Here is a 19,113-nt window from a genome sequence, read left to right as displayed (position 1 = left end):
TTCTCCCAAACCTTCCCCTCTTCTAAATGTCCATATTCATGTTGAAGGCTCCACTATCCTTCTGGTCACTCAAGTACACCCAAGATTTTATCCTCTTCATTTTCACTTAATCCTCGTATCTAATCAGTTGCCAAATCTTGTCATTTCTTATTCTACAACATCTCCATAGATACAATATTCTCCATTCAGAACTACCACTTTAGTTCAGGTCCTTGGGACCTCTTACATCTATTACTGTAACTGATTCCAAATTGTCTCCCCTGCTCCAAAGCTCTCCCCACTTTAGACCATCATTCACAGTGCTGCCAAAGTGATTTTCCTTAATTAATGGATCTAAGTAAACCATCTTTCTACTCAGACATCTTCAGAGGCTTCCTATACACCTCGGATACAAACTTCTGCTCACAAAGCCCTGCACAACCTTTCCCCAACCTCTTACCTTCGTTGCATTGTTCTTTTTCCCCTCCCATTCTTTGACCTAACCAAACTGGCTTTTTTCCCCTCCTTGTTGCAATTGACATTCACATCCCTTACCTCTGCAGTTATTATCCCCAGTGCCTGCATTACACTCATGCCTACTTCCACTTTATAGAATTCCTCTGTTCTTTGGAAATACAGTTTAAGGACCACTTTGGACATAAGCCTTTCCTGATCACCTCAATTTTTAGTGCCACTTTAATACTATTTGTCCACATTATATTCTGTATATACTGTTATATGTTATCTAGTTGAGTGTAAATAGACTTTCATTTGTAGCCATGGCAAGCACAGTGTCTGGCACATAGTAGATCTAACTCAATAAGTAATTGATTTATTGTTTGATTCAATAGAACATGTAATTGATCCTTTTTTGACATATTGTTTAGTTTTTGCTAAACTTTTTTAAAGTCTTTATCTTAAGAAAAGGGAATTCCATTGGGAATTATAGTGATACTAAACCAAAAAAAAAAAATTTGCTTTAAATATATATGTGCTCTTTTAAGGGCATATAAATTCTTTGTGGCTGTTAAATTATTTTTGCTTCATTCTTGTACTAAATATATACTTTTTCATATTAAATGCCCAAGTAACTTTTATTGCTAGACTGGTAAGTAGCCTTTAGTTATAGCTAGTAAATAGTCTTTAGTTATAGCTAGTCAGTAGTAGGTAAAGGAAAATTTCATGTGTTTCTAAAAATACATAAAATATTTACATACTTTCAAATTTTATCATCCTTTTGGAGGAATAAAAGTATACCAAAATTTTTACTTCTGTAAAATCATTTCCAATTAGAAAATTCAGGGCATTTATGCCCTTTTGTAGTTTGAATTTCTTTCTTTGAGAAAACAAGAACAGCCCTTATTTCTGTTGTTTATTTGAAATGAATATTGTTGTCAGAATTTGCATTGGAAATTAGTAGTCAGGATTTTGAGAATTCATTACACTCTTGAAACTATCTGAAAATGGATAGTTTATTGAAGATATACTTACTTGCTTTTTATAATCTGGGTTCCTTTTTTATCTTGAAGAAATGTTTTTATATGAAACATAATTAATAAAACTAAATATAATAGTCTGCCCAAAAGAGATTTGAAGACATTCGACAAGTATTATCAAATGTAGTTATTGCATTTTATTTTATGAGCATTTATTTAGTCAGAATTGTAATCCTGTTTTATTCAAAACAATTCAAATTAAAACCCTATAAAGAAACAGAATTTCTTTTCTTTCTTTAAAACTATGTGTTAGTGGGATGAAAATGAGTGAAAAGGACTTTTCCTATGTATATAATAATTATCAGTGTCTTACGCTCAGCTAGATTGTTAGTTTCCATGAGGGAAAGAAGGTATATAAGTATACCTTGGAAATATTGGAGATTCAATTCCAGGTCTCCACAATAAAATATTACAATAAAGTGAATTACACATTTTTTGGTTTCCTAGTACATTTAAAAGTTGCATTTACCTTATGTGACAGTCTATTAAGCATGCGATAGTATTATGCATTTTTTAAAATGTACATACCTTAATTAAAAAAATACTTGACTACTAAAAATGCTAATCATCATCTGAGCCTTCAAGGAGTAATAATCTTGCTGTGGTAAAGGGTCTCATTGTCCCTGTTACAATGAAGGAAAGAATTCTGTGAGATGTTACATGCTGTACAATTAAATAACAAATTGGAATCCTGGAATTCTTTTGCTTTTTAGTAGTCAGTTGAGTCAGTTCCTTTTATATTTAAGTGGGCATAACTGCCACATGCTTCATAAAAATGTTATTAGAAAATTGTAGTTTATATAATATGGTTTTAAATTTTTTTATAATGATCACATACAACGTCTTAAAAAGAACTTATGACTGCAGATCTTTGGTATTTTAATTTTACAATAAGCACTGCCAAAGTTACATCTAGGGATTATTAAATCATAATTTTTGCAACAGAAACATAATATTATAGGTATATTTCAGGCAACTAATAAATAGCAAAGCACATTTTTTAAGTGATGTAGTTAGATTTTTCTTTGTTCATATAATCAGAAGACATAAGTAACCGCCCTGAGTCTGTAATAATAAGATTAGTTATTATCTAGTAATTCTGATATGCCAGGAAAGATATATCCCTTTTTATAAAAGGAAAAATTATGAGCACACATAAGAAAGTATGTACTTCTGTCTAGTCACTATTAATTTAACAATTCTAATTCAGCATTGTATAGGCATTAAAGTAAAATAATAACATCAAATTATCTTGTCCTTCCTTTTTGTACAGCATAATCTGTTTAAGTTATACCTTCATTTAATGTGATAATTATTTATGGAGTGTGTCTTAACCAGGAAATGCTTCATAAAACTCACCTAAAGTGGTCTTGTGAATTTTACAATGTAGAGGAAGATGTTAGTTAAATCATTAAAATAATATGGTGTAAAACTCTACTCTTAAGAAACTACTGCTCTGAAAATACATTTAATCAGTTTGAAGATTTGATGCCCACGTTTACAAACTTCCTAGCCAATAAAAATAGCAGGAAGTAACCAAATAGCTTTCATTCTATTTACTTGGGATGATCTCAGAAGTTTTTTTATTTACTGATCTTGAAAAAGAAAACACACATCTTCTCTCTTGACAAAGCATTATTTCTTCATAGGAATTCTATCTCAGTTAAATCAAAATGTTTTATGACATAAGAAACCTAAAAGGTTTCTGACTCAGATTGTTATATTTGTTATCTACTTAGTTCTGAGGGTCCAGATTTTGTTGTAGAAAGTCTCAAAGGTGGTAAACTTATTTCTAGAACATTCTGTTCAGTTCACCCAAAGGAAATGCCAGTTCAAAGTGGAGAAAAATACTACTTCAGTAGGGAATAAATTTAAAATTTTAAATGTCCACAGTAGTTATTTAATAAAAATCATGTATTATGTTATATTCAAAACTATTTTAAAAGAATCATAGCATTAAAATTCAGTCTGGACCTTATGTATAATCAACAGAAAGATACTTTTAAGCTTTTAATTCAGAAATATTGGCCTTTTCCTGAATTAGTTAAGTATTAGAGAGAGCTCTTTGTTTCAGATTTTGCTAGTAGTATTTTGTTTTTGTTGTTTTTAATGTAAAATGAATAGTACAATTTGGAATATATTTAGGTGAAAAGCAAATTTTAATTTTTCAGTGGCTAGATACATATTCACATATTATGATCAATAATTTACTGATTTAATTATATTAATATAATCATGTTTTCTGATTTTGAAAAGAAATTATCTTACTATCCCAATGATTTAACTAAATCCTTTTATCTTCCACAGAATCTGCCAGTTACTCGTATTCTTGATAGTCTCATGGAAATGAAGTCAAATCCTGTGAGTACTGTATAATGGCATAATTACAAATTTGTTTAAAATTTTAAAAAAGGAAAAAATCAAACTATATTTAATATCATGCTTTCCTAGATCAGTGATCTCATTCCTAAGGGTGCAGATTGTAAGCCATCTGTGCCTTTTTGTCCCATATAATTCATAAATTCTTCATAGGTTACTTATCCAACATGCTAGAGATCTTCCTGGATCATTTTGCTTGTGTACCTTTGCTTGAATCACTTGAGTTGTCTCTATTGTTCCTCCCTCTTCTAGCACACATTATCTAAAATAAGAAGTGATAGCATTAGATAGTTGACCTTAGACATAACAAAACAATTAGCAAAGAGAACTTTGAAAAACTAGATACATAATAGAAAGCCTTTTAGAATAATTTACATAGATATAATGACCTCTGACTCCTGTCACAAATTTGGGGGCTATAAACAGTAATCAACTCCTCTGTTCTTGAAGTTGTACGGTACTTCTAGAATAAAACAAATGCTTTCAATTTAAATCTAGCTCCAGCCTCCTTTGACACATTGTTTCTTTTATAGACTCTACCTGCCACTTAGCTTTTTCACAGGCCTTGTCTCCTTCCTGGAATGCACTTTCTCCTCACCTACACTCATCTGTGTTGTCTTTATGTTTCCCTTCAGTTGTCTATTTACTTGTGTGCTGATGTTGTTTCCCTTCACAGAATGTGATCTCCTTGACATCAAAGACTGTAATTTTGACTTCATATCCCTAGTGTCTAAAATACAGGAGGTAGAAAGTTAACTGCTTGTTGTTTGATCTTAATCTAACTAAAGCATCATATGCCTGGACAGCTGATTCAGCATAGGTCTAGGAAAAGTAAACAAAGTGCAAGTGCTTTTTCCTGGAAGCATAGAATTAGAGCTAGAAGGGTGGAGATGCATAAGATAAGGGATTATATGACTTCTGATGGGTCACCTGAAAAAAAAGCAGGGATTCAAACTGAGGTGCTCTTACTCCAAATTGAGGGCATGTCCCCTTGGTGATGCTGTTTTTGCAGTCTATATACTTTGATTGCAACACAATAACTATATTTTTTGGTTTGTTTTTTTTTTAACTACAACAAATGACCTCACAGACCCCAGAATATCAGAGCTGGAAGATGACCTGTGGAACCATCTATTCCAGTTATTTCATTTTATAATTGAAGAAAATAAGGACCTAAGACATGACATGACCCACACATGTCACAGTTGGTTATGGCGAGCCAGATGTTCTTTTCAAAATAATTCCCTATAAAATCATTCCCACAATAAAATATACATTTATTTTGATGATGCTATGTTTCTGAAAACATTTTGGTTTTTTCCACTAGAGAGTCTGAACAAAAATATTTTGAGTAATGGAATCTGTCTTTCCCCCAAAAGTATTTACTCACTTGGATATATAAATCCTATTAATAATTATTCCAAAGTGAAGGTCATTGCTATATGCACAGAAAATTGTCACATCCTTGTAACCACTTTTACTGGACATTCATGAACTACTAGCAAAACTGATAGATGCTTACTACAATCACATTAATTGCTACACATCCTTCTTTGCTAGTAGAGCTAAAGACATAAAGAGGCTCTATTTTCCCATTTTAAAAGTAAGGATTCTATTACTCTACATAATTGTTTTAAGCATTAAACACTGTAATTAAGATAATGGAAGATCCTGTAAAATATTTTATAACTGTAGATAGTATTACTTTATTGCTATTTCTTTTTGATGATAAACCATGAAATTCGCTTATGCCTTAATGACAAGAAAATTAGAAATCAGGATAGCATTGAAAGAATTACTACTCTCTTTAAGGAAGCATGGTCCTATTTTTCATTAAATCACTGATGCTAATGGCTACATAGTATACTATTGTGATAATAAAAAATGTTGGAGTAGCTGATGAAAATTCATTATTTTATTTAGTTGATTGTTTTAAAGACAAAATTATGTAAGGTTTAGGTGTTTGTTTTTATGAGAGAAAGACATTGCTTGCCCCTTCTGTACCTCAAAAAAACTTTATTGATCTGGTATGCTTCACCCCTTGCCTCTTTTCTGTTAGATTAAGGATTAGGTGTTATTATGATAAACTCTGAGGGACAGTCCAGACCCTTTAGCTGTACCATAGTATTCTAAACACAGCTCTTACGCATTTTTTCATTTAAAGGTGAACTCTCTCCTAGCTACAGTTTTCTTGCCAATAAATTCAGTCCTGTTCAGTTCGCCAAATTTTTGATCATTGTGCCTTGTATGCTAAGACCTGGACAAAAGCAGTCCCTCATTCTTAATGTGTTCACAGTCTAGTGGGGAAATATTCCACTGCATTTTCTTGATACCCCTGAGAAAAGCTCTACAAAGAAACTAGAGAGAAGGACTCTCATGCAGTGGAAAGAGCTTTGGACTACAAATCTCAAGAGACTTGTGTTCTAATGTGTCAATATGTCAGACTGAGTCTCAATTTCCTTATCTGTGAAATAAGAGAGTTGAATATTATTTTATCTTTAAGTGCCATTCTATTTTGTGACTCATGCTATCCTTTGATCTTGAGCCCCATGAAGTCACTGAGGCAAACTACTGTCATTTTTGTCAAACTCATAGCTTAAGTAAGTCTCTTATAATCTCAATGACAAGGGGGTTCATTGTAAGTCAACTTGAACTGTATTGACAACACTGAACTTGGGGAAAAAAAGGGAAAAGAAGAGGGACAATATAGGAAGTGATTAGGGAAGTGTTTGGAGGTGGGGTGGACCAATTCACTCATGAATCTAAATTTAGGCTTGAGAAGACTTGGGGGAAAAATTATTATTTGTAAGTTAAAACGTTCTACAACTGTATACTAATTTTACATATATCCAATTTGTTCTTTTTTAAGAGGCAAAAGAAATTTAATATTGAGTAATTTCTTTATCTAAATAGATCATGAGTTTGAAATAAAATTTTCTCTTATAAAATTCAGTTCCTAAATAAACATTTTGTTGGCATATTGAAATATTAGTGAAAATATTTCATGCCCTTTACTTTGTACAGATGTAAGAATTTAATCATTTGACCCTAGAAAATTCAAATTTGATTTTATTTCTATGATATTAACAGATCGGCAATTTTCATTTAAGTCATAGTAAAATTTTAGGATTGATTAGAACCTTAGTGAAGGGTAATTAATGCCTTGGAGAAAGCATTGAACTTCTTATCACAATCCAGGGGTCAAATCTGAATTCTAACTATCTGACCTGGGTAACTCCATTTCCTTGTATATAAAGAGAGGAGTCTGTATTAGCCTCTAAATCTTTGGTTATGTCATTCTGGGATATCATTGTCAGTCCTCTTCCTTTTTAGATGTCAGACAAGATATTGACATTCTGGGAATAGTATCTGTTATATATCACTGCTAGTGCAGTGCTCTGCCCACCATAATACAATGCTTCTCACTGTTGTAGTATCAGTTTCAAATACTTTTCAAAATAGGCTTTTTTAAAATTAGAAATGTTTTGTTTAACAATTACAGATGGAAACTCTAGAATTAGAATATGTATACTTTATCCTTTTGATATCTTATTTTAATAGATTTCTATCTTATTAATAGGAGACTGATGACTACAGATATTTTGATCCCAAAATGCTACGGGGCAGTGACAGGTAAGCTGCATTTGGCATAAAAATCTGAATTTTTCAAGATTCTTTAAAAATTATTTTACTTTGTTTTTAGCAATATTCCTTCTCCCATTTCCTTTCCCTAAAGATTTGCTTTTGCATTTCTTAATTTTCTAGGGATATTAGAGAAACCTTCAGGCTGCCTTTTGGGTATCCTTAACTCTTGAGACACCTCTTTTTTCTTTGATTATACTCCTCATGGCATTTCCATTTATGCTTATCTTCCACCTGTAATTTTGATTCTTAGGTCATAGTGTTTAGTACAGTCTTAGAACATCACCAGAAAAACTTCATCCATATTAACAGTCTTATAATAAAGGAAACCAGAAGACAAATTGATTGCTGAATAGGAAAGCAATTTCTGTGTTCCTAGGGAAGTGAATAAAGGAGTCGATGGGAGTGGGTCATAATGTGCTCACATATACTGAGCATCATTTTATGGCACATTTGTTCATAAAAGCAACTGATGGTAAAACAGATGGAATGCTGATCTTGGAATCAGAAATCTAGGAGTTCAGAATAGACCTCAGACCCTGGCAGCAAGGTTCCTCAATTGTAATATAACAATAATAAATAACACCTGCCTTTCAGTGTTGTTGTGAGAATAAAATGAGATCTTAATAAAAGGCTAAAAACTGGTGAAATATCAAAGCTAGAGAATAAAATTGAAAGTTCATTTTGTAACCTGGTTCACAGGCTATGGATGAGAAGTCTTTAGAAGAATAGATTACCCAATAGAGAGTGGAAAGACATGGTTGGTAATTAAACTGCTATATATTACTTAGTTATAATTTTTGTACTGGCTGGCAGTGACAAAAAATAAATTATCAAAGATTTGTATGACCTCTGCTTCTTTATCTATCTACATATGTTGACTTTGTGTATTGGAATACATAGAAATCTTTTTTATATTTGTATTCCCAGTATTTAGCACAATGCTTAGCATATAGTAAGCATTTAATATGTGTTTATTCATTCATTTACCATAGTAAGCTAATTACTCCCCGGTTGATAGGATATATTTTGTGTCCACTTGTTTGCTAATACAAAAAAAATGTGATATTTTTTCAAAAAATTATATGTTAAGCTAATCTCTGAAGAACAGGCCCAGGTTCTGTCTAGATTACACCAAATTATATAGTAAAAGGAAAGTAAAACATGAATTCAGTTAATAAACATTAAGTATTTGTTTTTTATCAATTCTAAAAACCACAAGTAGGAGTTACTTTGCTATTTTTCTTTTTTTTCCAGCTCAGTTCCAAGAAACAAAAATCCATTCCAGGAGGTAAGTCAAAAAAAAAAAAAAAAAAAAAGAATAGTGGAAGCAGCGAAATGATTTGGTCAGTGGTCAGATCAGATCTATAGAAAACTTTAATGTAATTAAAGCTTGTTATATACCTTTGTATATAAACAATCATTCTCCATGTTATAAATTTGAATACTAATGGCTTTAATGAAAACCAATAGAAAACAAGTTGTTCAGATTGTTTTTGTAGGAGTTTTATAAGAGGGGAGCTCCATGTAAAATTGGATTCTAAACATTTTTAAATAGATCTTAACCACTTTTTGGTAAAAACAAAATGTAAGCTACAAGTTTCTTTTTTTGAAATAGATATACATTTTAAATGCTTTCAAAGAATCAGATTTAGAAATATGAATGTAAGCTTATTTGCTTCAGTAAAACAGTTTTAATTGATTATAAATATTTAATCTATCATACCTCCTTCCATATCTTTAATGAGTGCTTTTTTTTGTGAATTGATATGACTAAGAAAGTCATCATTTTTATTTAGCATCTTGATTCTGATTCATTAGGCATTATGGCTGATTTGGTCCTAAGATGACAAATTTATAATCTTTCATGAGGCCTACACTTAAATCCTTTCTGATTTCTAGTCACTTTCAGAATAGCCCCAGAAGAGGGCTTTAGAGGAGAAAACTCATTTCTAGTCACTTTCAGAATAGCCCCAGAATAGGGCTTTAGAGGAGAAAACTCATTATTTACTATTAGCTAATTGCAGACAATAATCATTTTTCCCTTAGTTTCTATAAAATTCAAATTTCATTGTATTTCTTATAAGAAATTATAGTTAAATTTTACTTTAAAATTAAATGGTTCTAGACACATTCTTATATTAATAGGTAACTTTTGTACTAGCATTCCAATTTGGCACTGTTAACTGACCTAATCTTAGTGTACGCTCAGTAATAAAAACCATATCATCATGGTTAAGATTTTGTTTCATAATTCTGATTTCAAAACATGCATTCTTATTTAACATTTTTGTTTTATGTTTATATTTCAGGCGATTGTTTTCGTAGTGGGAGGAGGCAACTACATTGAATATCAAAATCTTGTTGACTACATTAAGGTACATCTTAGTCATTTTTATTTTACTTAGTCACTTCATATTACTGAATAAATTCTCAGGCTTCTAAAAATCCCACAACCTCCAAAGATCCCTTTATCACCAATATTACTGAGAGTGAGGAAGAGGTGGTAGCAAGAAAATGGTCACAGATGATAGTAGAAAAGACAGTGGTAGTAGGGATAGCAACACAGGAGTTGAGAGAAAGTAATTACAGAAATGACTTTCAGGGGCAACTAGGTGGTGCAGTGAATAGAGCACCAGCCTTGAATTCAGGAGGACCCGAGTTCATATGTGGTCTCAGACACTTAACACTTCCTAGCTGTGTGACCCTGGGCAAGTCACTTAACCCCAGCCTGGGGGGGGGGGGGGAATGATTTGCCATTCCATTTCTATTGAATAACTCTTTAGAGAGTACTGCAGCTCGAGTATCTTGAGACAGCCTACTTTATTTACCTACTTCCTAATTCCTTAAAAACTTTTAATTTCTTGGTGAATCAGCCTTAGATATTGAGAATACCAATCTTCCAGGAGTAAAATTTATATATTAATATTGAGTTTATTTAAATAACTATCATAATTGAAACAGACAATAAAAAATATTTATGGTAGGTAACACTGCCAAACTTTAGTTTAGTAGGCTTAAGCCACAATGGAACCTCAATAGCTTGAAAAGTTAGTACTTCTGGAAAATAACGAATAATAAAAATTTTTCCTCTACTCTATGAATGTGATTATATATGTGCACTGAATTACCTGAATTGGCTTTTAAAGCTAGTTTGATTTGTGCAAAGTTTCAAAAAACTGGATTACATTGTTTATGTATACGCCACATAATTCAAATAATAATCTGTAATTAGTAGAATTAGTACAGTTCTGATATGCAGTCCATCTATTGTAGATTTTCCATGATCTTCCCAGCATGTAAAAGTACTATTATCATTTGTGTTATTTTGTAAGCCATCAGTTTATTACCCCTTTCTAAATGAACTAAAACTTAGAATGTTTCTTAAAAATATACTAGTCTGAGCTCCTAAAGAGGTTAAGTAATATTACATAAGATCACTAAGTATGTTGATGGCAGAGGTAGGAATAGCTAGGGAACATGTTAGATTTGGAGTCAGGAAGACCCAGATTCAAATGTGTTTCCAGTTTTGTGACATTGGACAAGTCACTAAATCTCTTTCTCCCTCAGTCTCTTCATCTGTAAAATGGGGATAATAGTAGTGCTCCCTTCTGAGATTATGAGAAGGGCAGTACCCTTTCCAGAGAAACATCTCTCTCTTAACACATTTTGATGAGGGACACTACATAAATTTTTGCAACTTAAAGAATCCTCATTGCTCAAACTATGCTTAAGATATCAGAACTTTTCCATTAAAGATCCAAAGGAAGGTTTTAAATTTTGTGATGAGGAATCTTAAGTTCTCACAAAAGCCATTAATGAAATCATCAAAAATATTTCTGAATGCAATTGACTAAGAAGTATAATTGATAATTTACTATATAAATTTGAACATAATTAACTTGATTCAAGTAAATATCTACTTTTATGTGTTGGTCTTTAAATTGCAGATAAGAATTATTGTATCTGTGAAGTTTGGAAATTACAAATTTTAACATAATATGTGAATTAGTAATGAGATAAATTAATTGTATTAAAATTAAATCATTAAATTAACTTCCTGAACTTCAAGTGAAACATTCACCTTCTCTGTGCCTGAGTTTCATCATCTATAAACTGATCTTTTATGAAAATCTTTGAATTACATCCAATTTTAGAAATAAATATTTCCATGTAAAAACTAAATCTTTTTGTTTATTTCAAAAGCTCTCTTGAAATTAGTCTTCTACATAAGAGAAATTCATTACTAGTAATATATAAAACACTTCTTAGTTGAAGTGTATTAGTCATAGTGCCTGAGTTCTCCTTGACTCTTTATTCCCTTTTTCATAGGGCAAACAAGGCAAGCATGTCTTATATGGCTGCAGTGAGCTTTTCAATGCTTCACAGTTTATAAAACAGGTAAACTTTTATGCTGCAGGTAATTTTTTTAACCTATTTATTAGCCTCTACCACTCTTTCTTTTGTACACTGAGGTAAACTAGATTATTTTATTTACTCTTTATTTCTGCTTTTAGGCAGAATTCCATTTCATTGTTTCTAACTTTACCAATTTTTCATTCTCATCTCTTTATTTTACTTCTAATCAAATTCATCCCTGAGAAAGTTATTTTTTCCTAAAGGCCACTGTGTAAGATAATGATACCACTACAGCTTCAATTTCTGAGTAACTATTTGCTGTACTTCAATATGTCTTTAGTGCTCCTTTGCTAAGAATTTTCCCTACTTCATTCTAAGCCTTTCTAAAATATGACTAAGGCACTAACAAATCTGATCAATGAACTCTAACTTAAGAAGGCTGATTAGTCATACTTAAACTTGTCATACTTTTTACTGTGAAAATAATCTTGTCTTTTAATCATATTGAAAATTAAATTCAAGATGAATAAAGAAGAGTGTTTTCACACAATAGAAATTTAAGTTTTCACCTTGAATTAATGTTAATATTTTTAGCAAGGTGATACAGTGCATCACAGAGCAGTAGGCCTCAAGTCAGAGACCTGAGTTTCAAATCAGACCTTGGACATTTGCTAACAGTGTGACTCTCGAAGAGTCACCTAACTAACCTCCACCTGCCTCGGTTTTCTCAACTGTCAAAAGGGCTTTATAGTAATAAAACCTACCTCTCAGAGATATGAGAATCAAAGGAGATATTTATAAAAGTGTTTAACATAGGACTTCACACCTAGCACGGACCTGATAAAGGCTTATTTATTTATTGTCTAGTCTAAAGTTTGCCCTTTTCATAATCTGAATTTGAATACGATGGCATCTTTTTATGACTAGAGGTAATTCTCCAAATGTAAACAAAACTGGTATATCATTTAGTGAGACTGGAAATAAAAGATAAATTTCATGTACCTTTGAACATTTTTTTCTACTCATTGTTTTAATGATGAAACTAAGAATTTAAATGATTAATAGATTGATGATTTGTTTTCTTCCAAGCTGTCCTTACTTGGACAAAAGTAGCTCAGAAGAACCTCAATATCTGAATCCACTTGGACCTTGGACAAAGTATAAAAAAAGTCAGAAGAGCCAGATGCCTTCCTGTCAGTAACTTGTCTGTCATAGCATTAAAGCTTATACTGTTCCATTAATTTGATAATTTTTAACAGAATACTGTACTTAATATAATGTATACTGATTTAAAAATATTTCAGAAATAAACCTTTAAAGCCATGTTATCTCTGCTATATATGATGAATGAAAAAAAAATTTTTTTTTTTAAGTTTCGCTTTAAATACAACATGGTTGTGGACTTTCCTTCATCACTTCATGACCTACTTTAGCTGCTTTAAGATTTCCTCCTAGGTATTTAGTTGGTCTCCAAGGCAGACTCAATTCTCCTGGGGACAAGGAGCCCAGAGTTTAAGAATTGTTTTAATGTCTATTTATCTTAAACATTTTCACACATCCTATTACTTATTATAACAAGAGGAGAGTCAGTAACTTGTCAGCAAGTTGGTACAATTTTATTCATGGATACTTACCAGATTTTTTTTTTTAATTCAACAAACCTTTACTTTGTTAAGACACTGCTATGCCCTGGAGATAAAATGAAGAAATAGTCTGTCCTTAAGGAGGTAACATTCTATTGATAAAATATAACATATGTATAGATAAAAACAGCATAATTTTTAAAAGGAAGAAAATAGCAACAACTAAGGATAAGTTTCATAGAAGAATGACACTTGAACTCAGCCTTGGAGAAAGAATATCAAATTCTAGAGAAGCTAGTTTAATTTGGCTTAAGTATAAAGTACATGAAAGGCTATAATTTGTTATAAAAAGAACTACAGCTTGGTCATACTCAAGAACTTACTTTATCGCTGAATTATTATGTTTTTTGAGTGATATAATTAGGCCTTTATCTTAAGAGAATTATTTAGGTAGCTCTGAAGATAGACTGGAAAGGGGAATATGTTAAAGAGAAGCTACTGAAAAGAAAATGAAGTCCTGAATTCTATAGGTGGCAGCAATGTTATTAAGGAAATAGATGGAAGAAATTTTATGTAGGTAGAATCTCAAAGCAAGAAAACTAGACACAAGTGCATTGTAGATATCTGAAAAGCAGATTGCAAAAGGTTTAGAGGAAGGATAAGACATCATGTACTAAAGTTCTATAGGAAAAAATCAGCCTAGAAAGGACACAGTTCTTATGAGGAAAGAATAAATGGAAGTTGTCCAAAGAAATCAGTGTGAAGGGAGAATGAAGAATCAAGGATATACTAATATGAGCCTGGATGACTGGCTCAAAATTCAAAAATTCTTGAAAGTAATTTTCATTTTTTTCTATATTCTCAATGGATATCTGCCAAAAACCAAGTGAGAGTAGTAGGAGACAGTGCTGTGGACATTACAGACTTGATTATAATCATTATTCCAGATTAAGAACTCAAGATTTTTATATCATCTCCCAATGGCCAACTGAAAGAGTGATTCAGTAGTAATCAGAGGGAATGATAGGTGAAAGTCCTAATTTTACAATCACAGTAAGTAGTATTTTCATGAAGTTTGCATGTATGATCTCCATCAAAGGGGAAGCACAGGACATGGGGCCATATATAGCCTAAAACACTGGGTGGTTCATTAAAATGAAATTGAGAAATATTTAAATAAAAATAGATACCACATTTTAAAGCTAATTCAACATACAAGCCAGAGAAGTCCTTGTGTGCAGATTTCTTGTTCAGTTATTTCATTTTAGTCATGTCTGACTTCTGGTGATTCTATTTGGAGTTTTCTTGGTAATACTACGGTAGTTTGCCATTTTCTTTAGTTCATTTTACAAATGAGGAAACTGAGGCAAACTAGGTTGAGTGATTTGCCCAGGGTCACATAACTGGTTAGTGTCTGAGGCTGGATTTAAATTCACAAAGATGAATCTTCCTGACCTGGCATTCCATCTACAGTGTCACCTCGCTGCTATATGTAGATAAATGGCCCCCATTTCTCTTTTTTTTTAGATAGAAATTTTTTAATTTTTAACACTTTTTAAAATTTTGAGTTCCAAATTCTCTCCCTTCTACCCATTAAAAAGGCTAGCAATATATCAATTAGTTGAATTATGTAGAATTACATGTGCTTAACATATATTGGATTACTTCCCACCTAGGGGAGGGAGTGGGGGGAATTTGGAACACAAGGTTTTGCGAAGGTCAATGTTGAAAAATTATACATGCATATGTTTTGAAAATAAAAACCTTTCATTAGAAATTTTTTTAAAATCTCAAAAAAAGAAAGAAATCATGCAAAATATTTCCATGTTAATTATATCACACAAAAAAGCAAGTAAATTATGTTTCATTTTTTCATTCAAAATTCATTAGTTCTCTGGAGTTTAATAGAATTTTTTCATTGGAATTCTTTGGAATAATTGTCTTGGATCATTGTATTAATCAGAATGGCCCAGGTCTTTTACAGTTCATTATCATTGCAACATTTCTGTTACTGTGTACGATAATCACCCAGTTCTTTTCACTTCACTTTGCATCAGTTCATATAGGTCTTGGCATGTTTTTCTGAAAATCCTCTCCTCATTTTATAGAGCACAATAATCTTTAATCATTGGGAAGTGGCTTAGTGGATAGGGTACTGTGCCTACAGTCAATGACTCCTCTTCCTGAGTTTGAATCCAGCCTCAGATACTAGCTTGTGACTGAGCAACTCATTTAATTTGCTCTGTTAGTCTCAGTGTCCTCTTCTGTGAAATGATGGATAAGGAAATGGCAAATCACTCTCATGTCTTTGTCAGAAAAAAAAAAAAAAAACAACAACAAAAAACCTAAATGGGATCATGAAGAGTTGGATACAATTGAATACTTAATCACAAGTCATATGACACAACTGGTGCAGCCATTATCCAATTGATGGGTATTACTTCAACTTCCAATTCTTTGCCACCACAAAAACAGCAGCTGTAACACATTTTTTTTTTTTTTTTTGATTTCTAGTAGTGATAGTGCTGGATCAAAAAGTATAAGTTTTATAATCATTTTGGAATAGTTCCAAATTGTTCTCCAGAATGGTTGAATCAGTTCACAACTTCACCAGGAATCCTTAAGGGAATCTATTTCCTCTCATTTCCTCCAGCATTTCTCATTTCTTATTATGTATTTATTAGGTTCTGGTACCTCAGAGTTGTTCTTATTAGCATTTCTCTAAATAGTACTGATTTAGAACATTTTTCATATGATTGTAAATCAAAGCTTCTTACATGAGGTCATGTAATTGAATACAGAGGTTGTGAAATAATGATTTATTATCAAGAAATGTTTGATTTGCATACTTATTTTATATACTTATATACCCAAAGTTGCATAAAAAATTTTTGGGTGAAAAAAAGCCTTCTATAGATGACTTTGATTTCTCCTTTTGAAAGCATTTAATTTTTATCAGTTGGGGAATGGTAGTTATTTTTATAAATTTGATGCTATTCCCTATATGTTTGTGAAATGAAGCCTTTATCATAGAAACTTGCTATAAATTTTTAATATTACTGCATTATTATAATTTTAAAGTGGATATCATTCAAAAGTCATATCATAAACTAATGACAAAAGCAGGAAAGGATTGAGAAAGAATTCATGACCAAGCAAGGGATAGAGAGGGTCACAAAATATTAAATGGCCAATTTACATAAATTTTAAAAGATTTTGTGTTAAAAAAAAATCAATGAAATTTTAAAAATGGAAGGGAAGCATTTAACTGATGAATCTTTGCAATAAGATTCTCTGATAAAAGTCTGATATACAAAATAGATAAGAAACTGATTCAAATATATAAAAGCAAGTGCTACTCAATAAATAATCAAAGAAAAATAATAGGTACTTCTTAAAGCAAGAAATCCAATCTAGTTTTATATGTGTGTGTGTACATATATATACACATTAAATATGTGTATATGTGTACATATATATATACATTAAATATGTGTGTGTGTGTGTGTGTGTGTGTGTGTGTATATATATATATATATATATAAAGGGGAGGAGGGAAAGTAAGTGTTCTCATTAATAATAAAAGAAATATAAATTGAAATAATTCTGAAAGTTCTAGCTTATGCCTATCAGATTGTAAATATTACTGAAAGGAAAATTGACCATAATTGGAGGGACAGTGGGATGACAAGTATGTTAATATTCTAATGGTGGAGTTACAAGTAGTCTTCAATTGTGCATACCCATTACTAAAACAAAGATATCAAAGAAAAGAGGGAAATAATATTTTGTACAAACCTATGGAACTCTGTTGTAACAAAAATATATAAACTAAGGGAGTTCTCATCAAATGGAGAATGAAAACAAATTAGGGTACATGGCACTTTCAGGTAACTCTCCGCTTTCCATTGGTAACTGCTTGGTTTGGACTCCAGGGAACATGTCCCTTTTCAGGATACCTCCTGGTAGCCTTCTGTGTCTTCTTTTCACATTTTTCAGCTTCCTTTTATGTGTTGTCTTATCCTAATAGATTGTAAACTCCTTAAGGACAGAACACAGCCTTTCTTTTTCTTTACACTTTCAGTACACAGCACTGCCTCATCATAGGTGGTTAATAAATGTTTATTGAATTAAGCTGAATGGGTATATGGGGTGGAATGGGATGCTGTAAGAAATGTTGAAACAGATGGTTTCACAGAAACCTTAGAAGATTCATATGAATTAATTCAGAATGAAGTAAGCAGAAGCAGAATAATTTACATAACTACTATTAAAAAAAACAATAGGAAAGATGTAAGAATTTTGATCAGTACTAATAACCAACTGCAGAAATGATCATAAGCATTCAGGTGTAGATGACACTTTTTTTTTTTTAAATAACCAATATGGGGATTTTTTGCTTTACAATACATATCTGTACAGGTCTACAGATAGTGGGAGAATTCTGGGTAAGGTAGCCCAGAGGAAACCCACTGACAATATCTGCCTTGGCTCCCCATCTCCTGAGAAGTCAGGGAGGGCATGGTCACCTCCCTTTGGTGTTCTCACCTTTTCCTGAGAAGACAGGAGGACATGATCACCTGTGTTCTACTTGAAGCAGCAAAAGGTATTTTACATAGCAGGATGCTAATAATTAACACATACTCGGTGTGATTGATGAGATAATGGCTCTCTAGTTCGTACATACTTAGTGTGCTATAATGATGTAATACTGAGATATTTAAGGGCTGGAAATGAGATTCTCCATCTTTGACCATCCTGGTAATTCTCCTGCCTACTTCACTCCTCCACTAAGACCAATGCTGGTCCCAAGATTCTCCAGAGAGCTAGTCTGAACACTACATTTTTGCAGCCAACATGGGGTACACTACATCTAGGGGCACTAAATGTGGGGCTCTAGACATGAGGATGTAAGGAACTACACTCAGCAGCTCGACTTATGTGATTGTAAGCTCAGTGGAGAAGTCCGTTACCCGGAAAGAGGGTGAGTACAAAAATAGACAAGCAGGAAACTTTGGTAAGGGCTAAAATACTTTGGTTTTTTCAGCCAAAATGGTACAAATACTAAGAAAAGAGACTCCACCATGAGGTGATTGTGTAGCATGCATAGTTAGTTTACTAGAGAAGCAAGGTTTGTTAGTAACTCAGAAGCAGATCATTGGACTCTTAAAAATATTAGAATACATGTCTTCTTGGCTCTCTAAGGAAGAAAAATTATAGCCAGATATATGGGAAATAGTGGGAGAGCAACTAATTGAATGTTATGAAGTTATGGGTCCCGATTGAATTCCTGAGGAAACATTCCTTATGTACAATATAATACAATTAGCTTTAAAGAATCCCACAAGTTCTTTAAAAAAAAAAAAAGGAGGATGTAAAGGGCTAGAACTGAGCAATGCACTTGGATAATGAAGCACGTGAGACTAATTGCCAATTGGACGGTTCCCTATTAACTTGTTTGAAGGTTGACCCTCCCCAGCTGTTCTGTGCTGACTTGATGGTGGGACAAAGGGGGAAGTGACTTGTGTGGGAGGAGTAAAAAAAACTTGGGTGGTGGAACTCACGCTCACTTGCACTCGTGACCTGGCGTTGGAGGCGACGGTAAAGATCTAGAATAAAGACATTTAGTGATCCTGACTCCTGCTGATTTCTGGGAAGATAGAGTTCCAGCATTT

The 19,113-nt window shown here is 32.4% G+C and overlaps 1 protein-coding gene across 4 annotated transcripts in view; it reads left to right on the top strand.

Moving 5' to 3' along the window:
• Positions 1-13,183, top strand: part of SCFD1 (sec1 family domain containing 1) — a 117,582-nt gene extending 104,399 nt beyond the window's left edge. For all 4 annotated transcript variants that reach the window (XM_074289583.1, XM_074289585.1, XM_074289586.1 and 1 more), the window contains 6 exons: positions 3,783-3,836; positions 7,435-7,487; positions 8,754-8,787; positions 9,809-9,874; positions 11,829-11,897; positions 12,945-13,183. In XM_074289583.1, coding sequence (XP_074145684.1) covers positions 3,783-3,836; positions 7,435-7,487; positions 8,754-8,787; positions 9,809-9,874; positions 11,829-11,897; positions 12,945-12,968 — 300 coding nt within the window. In that variant the 3' untranslated portion in view covers positions 12,969-13,183. The remainder of the gene's footprint in view (positions 1-3,782; positions 3,837-7,434; positions 7,488-8,753; positions 8,788-9,808; positions 9,875-11,828; positions 11,898-12,944) is intronic.
• The last annotated feature ends 5,930 nt before the right edge of the window (positions 13,184-19,113 follow it).

The sequence above is a fragment of the Sminthopsis crassicaudata genome, chromosome 2 (assembly GCF_048593235.1).
Source record: "Sminthopsis crassicaudata isolate SCR6 chromosome 2, ASM4859323v1, whole genome shotgun sequence".
Lineage (NCBI taxonomy): Eukaryota > Metazoa > Chordata > Mammalia > Dasyuromorphia > Dasyuridae > Sminthopsis > Sminthopsis crassicaudata.
The sequence above is the reverse complement of the archived record's forward strand: the minus strand, read 5'-3'. Positions and strand labels throughout refer to the sequence as shown.